General features: G+C 46.3%; 1 protein-coding gene across 2 annotated transcripts; it reads left to right on the forward strand.

Moving 5' to 3' along the window:
* The first annotated feature begins 1,090 nt into the window (after positions 1–1,090).
* Positions 1,091–10,766, forward strand: Zdhhc23 (zinc finger DHHC-type palmitoyltransferase 23). Of its 2 annotated transcripts, none has more exons than XM_035444764.1 (4): positions 1,091–1,340; positions 5,849–6,559; positions 8,333–8,500; positions 10,499–10,766. In XM_035444764.1, exons 1-4 carry the CDS (start codon positions 1,198–1,200, stop codon positions 10,764–10,766), a joined length of 1,290 nt encoding a protein of 429 aa, XP_035300655.1. In that variant the 5' UTR covers positions 1,091–1,197. The 2 variants fall into 2 exon arrangements, with proteins under 2 accessions (XP_035300655.1, XP_035300656.1); XM_035444765.1 differs by having other exon boundaries at positions 8,342–8,500.
* Positions 10,767–12,374: the final 1,608 nt, after the last annotated feature.

Below are 12,374 nucleotides of genomic sequence, written 5' to 3' on the forward strand. Positions count from 1 at the left end.
TGTGTGTGTGTGTGTGTGTGTGCAGCTATAAAACCCAGAGAGGATTCTCTGGGCAATTCCATTGCAAATGCAAGCAAAAGTACCAGAGGCCTGGCTGGAAAGCAGAGGCAACCCTCAGGACTCAAGAGCTTGAACAAGTTGGATAAGCCAGAACTTGGGAGCAGCAGCTGATAAAGGGAGGGTGGGCGACTTGTGGGGTGGCACTCCAGAACAAGGTGGTGCAGATAGAACCCAACGCCTGTTGCGGGCGCAGGAGGACGGTTGGTGGCCGGCGAACTCCCGCAGCGCGCGACTGTCCGGGTCTGCTCCCTTACCCTGCCAGCACCCCAAGGGCCAGGCGCAGGTGCTGGGTGTCCGAGAGAGCGGCGTGGGTGGGGCCTCGTGGGCAGGCGGCGCACGTGCGGGCGGCGGGATCCCGGCGCCGGGGGCGGGGCACCCGGAAGCGCGCGCCGACCTGCGGAGAGGCGGCCGGGGGCGACTGGATCGCAAGGCAGGCGCGCGCACACCGGCGGTGCTCACAGGTGGGCGACTCCACCCAGCTCGCCCGAGCCCGCCGTGCTGGGTCCCGGACCCAGCCGCGCCCAGAGGAGCGGGTCCTCCTCCCCGTCCCCGCCTCCGTCGGAGGGCAGGTAACTTCTCAGCCAAGGTCATTCTCCAGGCCCGCCCACGCCCTCGGAGCGGCTGGCTCGGACTGGGCTGGACGGGGACCTCGGGGCTGCCGGAGACTCCTGGCAGCCCGGGGCGGGTGGATGGTTTCAGCGCCGGGGCGTCGCTGCTTGCACCTACGAGGGTGAGTTTCCACGGCGCACAGCCTCGGGGTGGGGACCGCTCGGCTCTACCCAGCCGGCACCCGCAGGTGAACTGGGCCGCCCTAGCCCTGTTGTCCCGGGCCGCGTGGTCGGCTGTCGCCATGGGAACGGCTGGTACCCAGGTGCTGCTATCCTTACCGGGAAGGGGAGGTGAAGATACTAGGAGCTCCAGGAGTCAAGGAGCCCCCTTTTCAGGCCATGAGGAGCCAGAAAAACCTGATGGAAACAGGACCCCTCCCCCCTTTCTTTTCATTTTTTATTGCTCAGGCGTTGGCGTTAATCACAAGCGAGGACGTGTTTACCAGGATGTGAGTTGAGTTCTTGCCACCTTTACCTTCTGAAAGCTTCTTATGCCTCATGGTGACAGGTGCAAACACTGAAGGGCAATATGAAGCCAGTAAAGAAAAAGAAAACCGAAGAACCTGAATTGGAGCCCCTGTGCTGCTGTGAGTATATAGATCGAAATGGGGAAAAGAACCACGTGGCTGCTTGTTTGTGTGATTGTCAAGACCTCGATGAAGGCTGTGACAGGTAAGCATACAGTTTCCAGATGCTCACCCCACTGGCTCTGTTGAGACCCACCCTATATTCTTTCAGGTTGCCATCCAGAATGCTAGGATTTGCTCTTGATTCTATTCCAAAAGATCTAAAATAGAGAATTGTTTTTGATGTGTGAAAATTTTATAAAAAATAAGGTAGTTAGCAGTCTGCAGCTGTCCAGGTCAATTCATGAGGACTTGAACAGTCTTTAAAGGACTAGGTTGGGGAGAACACTCAGAACATAAGATAGTAGGCAAATTAAATGTATTAAAGAACACAAACCAGCCCAAACTGCAAGTTTAAATGAACATTCCAGAAAGTTGTTATATTCCCAGTGATCTTAGTGGAGGCCATGCAAGGGATCGTTCTCACTTGGTCACATGGGTCTTGGAGGTTGGAAGATGGTTTTCCACTCTCCCTTATTTCCGAGGAGAAAGGTCTTATATACCCCATAGAGTGTGACTGTTTTTATGTAAGCAACAATACCATCTTGATTATAATATTATCTTATCTTTGGCCTTTACTTTCGCCACTATCTCAGTGATTGGAAATTGCTATCCACCAGGAGACTTTTTAGCATCAATGAAAACCATTTTGTATCAAGTGGCAATGATCTTGTTTTAGCCATTTTTTATAAATATATATTTTTAAACATCTACTTATGGAAAGCATAATGTGAGAGGAAGAGGGATGTGGAGACAGACTTTTTCGAGAAGCAGTCCCTTCTGGTTACAAAGTCACTTTTACTGTAGATTGTTAATTTAGCCATGAAAAAGCTTTCCCTGGGGACCACGGCAGTCTTTGGTCAAGCTTCACTCTTAAAGCCCAAAACATCTTTATAATTGTTCCTTGTCTTTTTCTACAGTCTTATATTTTTTAAAAATAGGTAGTGTTAAATATAGCTTCTTTAGACTTAGTCTAAAATCCATACTGAGAAAATAGAACACTTTGCACTAATGAATGGAGAAATAATGCTGTTTCCATAATGGCTGTCACTCAGGACTGCTGCTTTTCCATTAACGTTGCTGACTCTTCGTCTCTCCTAGCCCTTGATGCCTGGGCTATTCTCTGAGTTCTCCCCTCTCCTCTATCTCTACCTCCCCACACCCCAGGACAGGCCTCCCAGTTCCCACTGTCCCAGATGCCCTGTGATTCCAAGTGGTAATCTCCCACTCACTTTAAGGTTTCGTCTTGCTTAAAACAACTGTCTAATGTTACTCTTGCCTCACCTACCCTAACTTTCTTGCCTGTCTTAGTTCACTTAGGCTCTGCAGCAAAATACTTCACAGTGGGTTGAAGTGATAGAAGTGGATGGCCTACAGTTGTGGAGGTGGAGAAATCTAAAGTCAGAAGTGCTGGCAGATTTATATCTTGCGTGAACCCTTCCTCATAGATGGCGCCATCTTGCTCCGTCCCCAGATGGCAAAAGGGATGAATAACCCGCCTTCCCTGGTTTTCTTTTGTGTGGATGTTAAGCTCATTCATGCTCTACCCTGTTGACTTCATCACTTCCTCAAAGCCCAACCTCTTAATAAGATTGTATTGTGGATTAGGTTTGAACTAAATTAATTTTAGCAGGCCATAAATGCTCAAATCTTAGCAGTCTACCTACCCCCTCCAAATTAATGTCTTCACGTTCAAATACGTTCCTTACATTCCAGCAACCTCAAATATTTAATTGTGCAAGTATCAGCACAGACATGTTAAGTCCGGATGGACAGTGGTCTGACTGGCATTGCCTCAATCAGAAACAGGTAAAACTCATGAAGGACTCATGTGGTGTCCTTCAGCTTCCTGCCTATCAATACAGACTGTGGGCAGAAGAGAGACTAAGAACATTTCTTGCTCTTGCAGAGGACCAGGGTTCAATTCCTAACATCCACATGAGGCATGCACATGATGCACATATATACATGCAGGTAAAACACAAGTACACATAAAATAATTAAAAATAAAAAAGAAATAGTGACTGCATACTTTCAAAACACATTCATTGAAAAGATACTCCCATAGCAAAAAACGCGAAATGGGAAAGAAAAACGGGATAACAGGTCCCATTACCACAGGGCAAAAGACACCTGGGGTTTCTGTGAGACACTACACCAGAATGTAAGAAGCAGAGATGTGGTACTCAGCAGTGAGCCTTGAGGTTTCACGGGTGTTCTGAGCCATGAAACCATGGTGCCCTCAGTGCCCAAGCGTACTAGGCTTACAATAGGAGTGCAGCCTCAGTCTCAGGGCTGCTTTAAGGACCATCCTCTCATTGTCTTGATGCATAGCACAGGGCTGAGCCATAGTGATCTTATAATGGACTCACCCACACAGGCTTTCACAGCTGTTATTGTATAGACAGGCTAAGGCCAAGAACTTTCCAGATCTTCGGGTTCTGTTTCCTCTTTAGTTATACATTACGTCTTTTTTGTTTTTGTTTTGTTTGTTTTCTGAGACAGGGTTTCTTTGTGTAGCCTTAGCTGTCCTGGAACTCACTCTGTAGACCAGGCTGGCCTCGAACTCACAGAGTTCTTCCTGCCTCTGCCTCCTGAGTGCTGGGATTAAAGGCATGCATCACCACTTCCTGGCTGTATACATTATGTCTTTAATGTCAGTGTGTGTGTGTGTGTGTGTGTGTGTTGTATATATAGTATGTGTATGTGCACCTGTGTGCTCCTTGTGAACAGTGGTTGGTGTCAGGTGTCTTTCTGAATTGTTTTTCTGCCTTTTTTTTTTTTTTTTGACAGTGCCTCTCACTGAACCTAGAGCTCCTCAGTTGGCCAGGCTAGCTGACCAGCAATCTCCAGGAGTCTTTCTGTCTGCTGCTCCCCCGTGTACCACTAGGATTACAAGCTCACACTACCATGGCTCTCTAGTTTTATAACGTATGTGCCTTTATATACATGAATATCCCATGGTTTTCATGTGGAGGTCAGAGGACAGCCTGCCAAAGTTGGTTCTCTCCTTCTGCCATGTGGACCCTGAGAATTGAACTTAAGTCATCGGCCATGGTGGCAAGCACCTTTACCCATTGAGTCATCTTGCTAGCCCCATGTCCAGATTTTTACATGGGTGCTGGGGATCCAAACTCAATCCTTTTGCTGTCATGGAAATACTTTGCCAACTGAGCCATCATCCTAGCCCCCAAAGTCATCATTTATCATTATTGTTATTGTTTGTATTTATGTGTAGGCCAAAGATGTGTCAGATGCCTTATGCAACAGATTCCCAAGCTTAATTTTTGAGACAGGGTCTCTTCACTGAATCTGCAGCTCACTGACTGGGTAGACTGGGCAGCCAGTAAGCTCTAGAGATCACCGCCACCTCCCTAGTGCTGGGGTTACAAATGCACATCATCATCATCCCTGGCTTTTTGCACAGGGCTGGGAATCTTAAACTCATGTCCTCATGTGTGTACAACAGCAAGCACTTTGCCCACTGAGCCGTCTCCCTAGCCTCTCACTTCTTTACTCACACTTGAGCATAAGAATGGAAGAGAAACCGCAGCACCCTGAACATTTCGATTAGAGACTTCTCTCAATATTCAGTCCCATTGATCTGCAATCCTACTTTCTAAAAAACACTAGGACACGAACACAGTTTGGCCATCTGCTTCATAAATGGTGCTTTTGTGCCGCATGTTCATGTGGAAGAATTAGTAAGCTCCTTTGGCCTCCCGTCATGACCAAATCGCCTCTTGCAAGACCACCCTCCTGAAGGTCTGTCTCACTATATTGTTGACTCTGACCTTGAATTGCTAGAATCAGTAATCTTCCTGCCTCAGGCCTTCATGCAACTGTAAATAAAGGTGTGGCCACCATGTCCAGTAGCCTATCACTTAATACTCATGTGTTAAGGAATAGGTTTTAAAATTGGAACATTGAAATAACAGCATGCTGAACTGTGCAAAGTCAGCAGACACTATTCTTTTTAGTCATTGGACTGACTTTAGTTTGTTCTTCATTCTTGCTTATGTAGACTCCTGCCTGTGACAGCTGGGTTCACTCCCAGGGCCCAGGACAGGCTTTGCACTGCACTCATTTCTCTAGACTGAAACACCCCCTTCCTTGTCTGCTAGCTGACCATCAAGGTTAAGTACAGCCACACCTTTCCACTAAGTCTCTTTTGATCTTGTTCCCTGAGCTTTTAAGAGCGTATTGGAAGATCTAATACTAATACTACCTAATGCTTTTTGAATTCTCACTGTCAATTTAAATTTTTTAAAAGGATTCATCTGAGTGTACACCCATCAGGTCTAGACATTTATATGGATTATGTGTATATACCTGTGTATTTAAGAAAGAATGCTGATCATTCCATTTATAAACATCTTCCTTTTTTTTTTAAAAAAAAGTGATAATGAGTCTGAAAAGCTTGTGTTTAGTAGTGAGGAAATAAAATGTTGACTATTGGTGTCTTATCATTTATGCTGCTGTTTGACATTTGGGGCCCTGTAGTTTTTAATTCACCAACTCCATGTGAAGCACATTCTTTTTCTCTTTGAATAGATGGCTTTCCTGTAAATCAGTGCGGCCAGAGACTTGCGAAAGAATCACAGATACAATTTCTGATCGCCTCCGAATTCCTTGGCTTAGAGGAGCCAAAAAAGTTAATATTAGCATCGTCCCTCCACTCGTGCTTTTGCCAGTTTTCCTTCACGTGGCTTCCTGGCATTTCCTGCTGGGGGTGGTGGTTCTGATCTCCCTCCCCATGCTGGCACTCTGGTACTACTACCTCACTCATAGAAGGAAAGAACAGACACTGTTTTTTCTGAGCCTTGGACTGTTCTCACTGGGTTACATGTACTACGTGTTCCTGCGGGAAGTGGTCCCCAAAGGGCGTGTAGGGCCCACTCAGCTGGCTCTCCTTACCTTCGGGTTATTCCTGATACTCTTAGCTTTGTACCGAGCCAAGAAGGATCCAGGCTACCTCAGCAATCCAGCATGCAATGACAAAGCCCCAAGCAACAGCCAAATCGAATGCCCCATCAAAAAAGGGCAGGAGAAGACCAAAGGGTTCCCTGGAACAGATACCTCTGGGAGCCTCAACAACCGCACGCTGAAGGATGATATCAAGGGCTCCTCCAGGGTGGGACTTGACAGCCCTGCCAAGGTGAAAGAGGATTGGTGTGCTAAGTGCCAGCTAGTCCGACCTGCCCGGGCATGGCATTGCCGGATATGCGGTATCTGTGTAAGGAGAATGGACCATCATTGTGTCTGGTATGTTGGAAAAATCTGGAAGCCCAGAAACTCAATTCATAGCTTATCCATGTTTGATCTTCCTTTGTGCTGTCCTAAAATGTCTCCTTCCCAGTTTTACACCTTGTGGATATTTGTAGGCTGTGAGGATGTTCCCGCTTAGTCATCAGGGTTTTGAGTTTCACAGATGTAGTGCCTTCAGTCATTTCTCAAGGAGACTAGCTGAAAAACTTGAGGTCCCCCCCCCACCCTTTCTCTGATTTTCCTTTGGTTGATTGAAAAAAGAAGAATTTATCAGGGATTGTGGCGATAGCTCAGTTGGTAAAATGCTGGCTGTGCAAGCATGAGGACCTGTGTTCTCTCCTTACCCATATACAAAGGCCATGCGCAGTGGCATATGTGTGTGATCCCAGCATTGGGAAGGCAGAGACAGGAGGAGGATCACTGAAGCTTGCTAGCCATCCCATCTAACTGTATTAGCAATTTGCTGGTTCAGTGAGAGACCCTGACTCAAAAAATAAGGTGGAGAATGATTGAGGAAGACCAACATCAATGTGTTTCTACATGCAAGTGAACACACATGCATGCTCATGTGCAAGCACACGTGGTCCCTGTGTTCAGTGACTGTTTTCTTGCTGCACATCCTTAATTGTTTTATGCAAACAGGGATTTCCACTCACCATTGTAGTTGAGGTCCTTTATTGGTTATCTGCCAGGAGATGGGCTTTGCTTTATACCTTCAAGTTGGCTAGTGACTACAGAAGCCACATCAGGTCCTTAACACATAAAGTGCAGCATCTAAAATTCCACTGAGTGAAGCTGAGCTGAAGGGACCATCAGCCCTCAGCTGTGAATGCTGTAAGTCGCAGGTGTGAGGTGGTGGTGCTCTCAGGGCAGTTCTGTCTAATGAACTACACTTTAGGCCTGCAGAGAACAGGGGAGAGGTAGAGTGTAGGAAATGCTTGGAGGATATTGAAATGGCTGAGTGCATGGCCCTAGGACAGGGACATCTCTTTTCTAGGACTTGCCTTCAGGAGTAAAGGGCTGTTTTTAGTGTTACACGTTTGTCATTTATGCCCATTGTGTGGATGTGCACGTGAATGTTTTGGCCCATTTCCAAATGCTTGCTTGCAGAATCTGACAGTTTGTCCTGTAGGAAACCTCTGGCTGCTGGGAATCCTGGGATGCTTGGGCAGGAGAGGTGGCCCGCATACCCTGCCGTCACAGAGGCCATGACATGGATCATGTTTTACCTGACCTGCTTCTCTATGCTGCACTGTAGTTTGAACTGCTTTGGATGCTTCTGTTGCTCTTATACCTACTTAACATATTTTCCAATTTGTTCAGTATTTCTGATAGACCTCACTTATTAATAATTTAGGAACAGGGGTTGGGGGTGTAGGCCAATGGTATAGTGTTTGCCTAACATGCACTACAGACCAGGTTCAGTTCCCAGCACTGCATAAAATATGCACATATGCATATGTACAGTATATTACATATGTTTATACATATATATATAAGCTCTGTATCAAGATGGATAGATTTATTAACTGGGTTCTACTTTTTTCTTAGTCATGGTTTTAAACTAAGTGATAACGGTTCTACTCTTCCATAGAGAATATAAGACTTCACCACACAGTAGACATGGTTTTGTTTCCCTTAAATTGAAAACTAAGATGACTTAGTGTCTCATAACTGAAGTTCCTACTGTCCCTAGTTTAAAGGCTTTCTTGTATATGTGTGGATTATGCGAGACATTTTCAAATGTGTTTCCCCCTCTGCTGTTTTGAGGATAAATAGCTGCGTTGGAGAATCAAATCATCAAGCATTTATACTTGCCCTTTTGATCTTCTTGCTCACTTCGGTGTACGGGATATCGTTGACCTTGAACACCATTTGTAGGGATAGAAGCCTCTTCATAGCCCTCTTCTACTGTCCTGGAGTTTACGAAAATTACAGGTAAGTTGTGCAACCCTCTGTTAAGAGGGCCAGCCAGGAAGTAATAATTGTTGCCAGAAACAGGCAGTTGGTTATTTGCCCCTAAGTTAGCTGTTTTCAATCAAAGCATAGGGCAGGCTTTGGAGACACTGGGCATCCTGAAAATTGCCAGTAAAGCCATGCAGTGGTTATGGGTGTGTTCTAGGGTGATGTCAGAAGCATCACTGATGGTGCACACCTTTGATTCTAGCACTTGGGATGCAGAAGCAGGTGGATCTCTTTGAGTTCAAGGACAGCTTATTCTACAAGTCAAGTTCTAAGACCCCCAGGGCTACATAGAGAGACCTTGTCTTAAACACACACAGGCCCTAGCTTTATCAGGATTCCCACAGTGGAGAAGTTTTGTGTGCTTGAGTTTTGTGTGAAGCAGGTTCCTCTTGAAAGCTGCTCATATTTCTTGTAACCTTTCTTTTTCTCTCTAACCTCTCATGGTTGTTCTGCTCTAATTTTTTTTTTTTTTAATTCACCACTCGTGATTACTGTGTTATCTAGGTCAAGATTCCTTAGGCATCATTAGGTGGGAACCCATTTATAAACACTGTACAGATTTCTGTGCAGTGGTGTAAATGGGATTTTAGTGTGTTGATCTTGCCCCTCCCACTCCTCCATACCAATGGTGTTCTTGCCCCCCCCCACATACCTCTCATACACCGAGGATGTTCGCTATACACACACCAAGAGTGTTCTTGCCACTCCCACCCCCCAACACCAAGGGTGCTGTTGCCCTCCCACACACACCAGGGTGCTTCCTGCCCTCCCACACACACCAGGGTGCTTCCTGCCCATACTGTTTGTTCCTTCCCTCAGCATGGGTGCTCTGTAGTCTTGGGTTTGGCTCTCTTCCTTCTTGCTCCTTGTTCTCAGAGCAGTTTCTGCCTTTGCTACCAGGCACCCCTGTGTGTCATTAGTTCTTAGTCTGTGGCAGAGCTCCCCACTCTAGGGTTAGAAATGACTGATTTTTAAAGATTATTAGCCCTTTCTTCTTGTGGTAACTTTCTACTCTAGACACATGGACAGTTACTGTGAAATTCTTGGCCAACACAAGGGTAATAAGTATAAAGTGTCTGTGTGCTTCCTGGGGTGAATGAGGGGCCCCGTCCCACCATTACTTCTCATCCCACTCTATGTAGTGATTGTTGTCCTCTCAGCTTAGGGGGATGTTTTGGATTTGTAATAACTTTAAAATGAAGAGTCCATGTGATTTCTGCCCAGTTAACCCTTGACTTGTGCATGTGTGAATGAACATCACCTGATTTGATTATTCTAACAGCAGCCCCAGCCCACAGTTCATGAAGGAGCCTGGTGTGATTTGGTTTGAAATGTTAGGTTCCTACAGCTCTTTTTGATTTTTAAATTTTTTTATTTAATTTACGGATATGTGAATGTATGTCAAGTATGTGTGGCTGCTCACAGAAGCCAGAAAGGGGGTACCTGAGCCCCTGGAACTGGAGTTACAAGTGGTTGTGAGCTTACTTACCAGGGTGCCGGGAACTGACCTTTTCTGGAAGAGTAGCAAGCCATTGTTTCAGCCTGGCTTCTACATATCAGTAAAGGGCTGTTAATGCTGAGAGTTGTCCTGTAGTACTCAGTCAGCACTAGACAGCAGACAGAACATTAGCCCTGTTGGTAGATTTCCATCTCCAGCTTCCTAGGGGACAGCAATAATGATCTCCTGGAACCTCTGTTTTCTCCTGACTTAGACACAACTTAGGATTTGTTCATTCTTTTGAACAGGCGCTGACTGACTGATGTCAGGTGCTGTGAAGTACAATAGAACAGTCCTTGCTAAATATAGCATGCTAGAAAAATATGTACTAGCAATCCAAAGGGAAATTAAAAAGGTTCAACTGGCCATGGCATTCTGAGGCTACAACGGTACCCTCTAGCCAGGGATTGGAGAGGATGCTCAGGTCTGTACTGAAGAGGACACGTTTAGAAAAGCTCCTTTCTCCCATGCAGCTCGGCCCTATCCTTCACCTGCGTGTGGTACTCTGTGATCATCACAGCGGGCATGGCCTACATCTTCCTCATCCAGCTGATAAACATCAGCTACAATGTGACCGAGAGGGAAGTCCAGCAGGCCCTGCGGCAGAAGACAGGCCGCCGTCTCCTCTGTGGACTCATCGTGGACACAGGCCAGTACAACAGGGGCTTTCTGCGCAACTGGTACCAGTTCTCCACCCTGGGCGCACACACCGCCCACATCCCTGCTGAGGACATTGTCTGAAGTGCCTTCCGTGCCGCTTTGAGGGACGCGCTTTCTCTGTCCTATCCATTTCACACTTCAGTGTCCATGCAGGCAGGATTCATCTTCATTGCCCTCTTCTCAGAAGTGCTGGAGGGCCATGCTCAGGTTTGAAGGAAGGACTGAAGAAAAAGGAATTTTTCTGCTGACTTTATAACTTAAGGATTTTAATACTGAGGTTACAAGAGTAGAGCCATTCCTTTCCAGCCACCTTGCTGACTCAGTCACCAGAAGCTGCAAGGAGGTGGCTGATTACTCCTGCCCAGGCCAGAGGAGGAGTTTCTGTCCGTTCATGTGAGGAAGAGTGTTAGTTAATAGGATAGTTCCTAGTCCTCCTTTCAATTCTTAATAGCCATATGACCCATGGTAGAGTCACTTTCCCAAGTCTCAGGTTCATCTGTATGGGGGCTTCTGCTGCCTGGCTACCTCACGGAGCAGCCATGAGGGCCACCTGAGGAAGACCGTGGAAAGACTCCGGTCCAACTCGAGCGTTCTTAGGAAATCCCCACGACTGAAGCAGACTGCTTGTAGATGACAATGTTGAAGCCAATATTAAGACAATCAGTTTGTATAGTTATAGAACTTCCCCTTACATGTTAGACCTTGTTCTCACAGATCAGAGGTGACAAGAAGATGCTGGTCATCTCGTCTTGAGAAGGATAGCTGATGAAAGTGATAATCACTATCCATGCAGTGTATAGTGGGCAGAAATTTAAGTGACAACTATTTATTTGTTAACGTATCATTTTAGATTTATTATGATCCTAACATTAATGTTTGTTCTTCCTCCTTCCACATTTCACCTGGTGAGGTGCTAACACACTGGTGTGTGATGGTGGCTGGAAGGGGAGGAGACTGTCCTATGAGAACGTTTTACCCTCTTTCCTGGCTAGGGAGTAATATCAAGGGCTTGATTTTTTATTATTGTTCATGTATTTCTAGTGCTGTAGGTTTCTAGCACAAAATGGGAACATGCGTCTGGCATGAACTCTCTGGGTGACTGACACCTCTCCACATCCACTTTGCTTCTCGTTCACCTCCCTACTCAAGTGTGTCTAGGAGAGAAGAACAGGGTACATGGCTTTCCAATAGTGTACTCATTACTGCTTTCTAGCTCTTCCCAATACTGAATTGTTCCCTTGTGTCTCTCAACTGAGGCTTAGGAAAGACTATGTAGTTCTGCAGAATGGGCCGTCTTTCTGCCCTGCCCTGAAGGTGGGAGATTCATAGAAGGAAAACTCCCTCTTGATGGTTTGGTTTTTACACATGCACTGTTCTGGGATCCCAAAGATCAAAGATAATTTGTGAGACTTTACCTTGGCCTTCTTGCATCATAGAGGGGAAACAGTGCTGTATTTCCCCAAGTCTTGTGCCTGCTCCCAAGCATTGAGAGGAAATACCACACCCTCTGCAGTTAGTCCTGCCTGCCCTTTGCACCAAGTGCCACCCTTAGACTTGCCATTAGCCAGGGCTCTCCTGAAGACAGGTGCCACATTTTCATACAGTTTTGTCATTGCTCTCCCCCAGGGATGTATTGTTTAACCAACAATAAACTCCATATTCTACTGGGGTTGGCCAGAGAGCGCCTGG

The sequence above is a fragment of the Cricetulus griseus genome, chromosome 4 (assembly GCF_003668045.3).
Source record: "Cricetulus griseus strain 17A/GY chromosome 4, alternate assembly CriGri-PICRH-1.0, whole genome shotgun sequence".
Taxonomy (NCBI): Eukaryota; Metazoa; Chordata; class Mammalia; order Rodentia; family Cricetidae; genus Cricetulus; species Cricetulus griseus.

Coding starts and splice junctions, on each gene's coding strand:
- Zdhhc23 (XM_035444764.1), top strand. CDS start 1,198: ATGAAGCCAGTAAAGAAAAAGAAAACCGAAGAACCTGAATTGGAGCCC. Junction 1,341..5,848: donor CTCGATGAAGGCTGTGACAG/GTAAGCATACAG, acceptor CTCTTTGAATAG/ATGGCTTTCCTGTAAATCAG. Junction 6,560..8,332: donor ATGGACCATCATTGTGTCTG/GTATGTTGGAAA, acceptor TGCTGTTTTGAG/GATAAATAGCTGCGTTGGAG.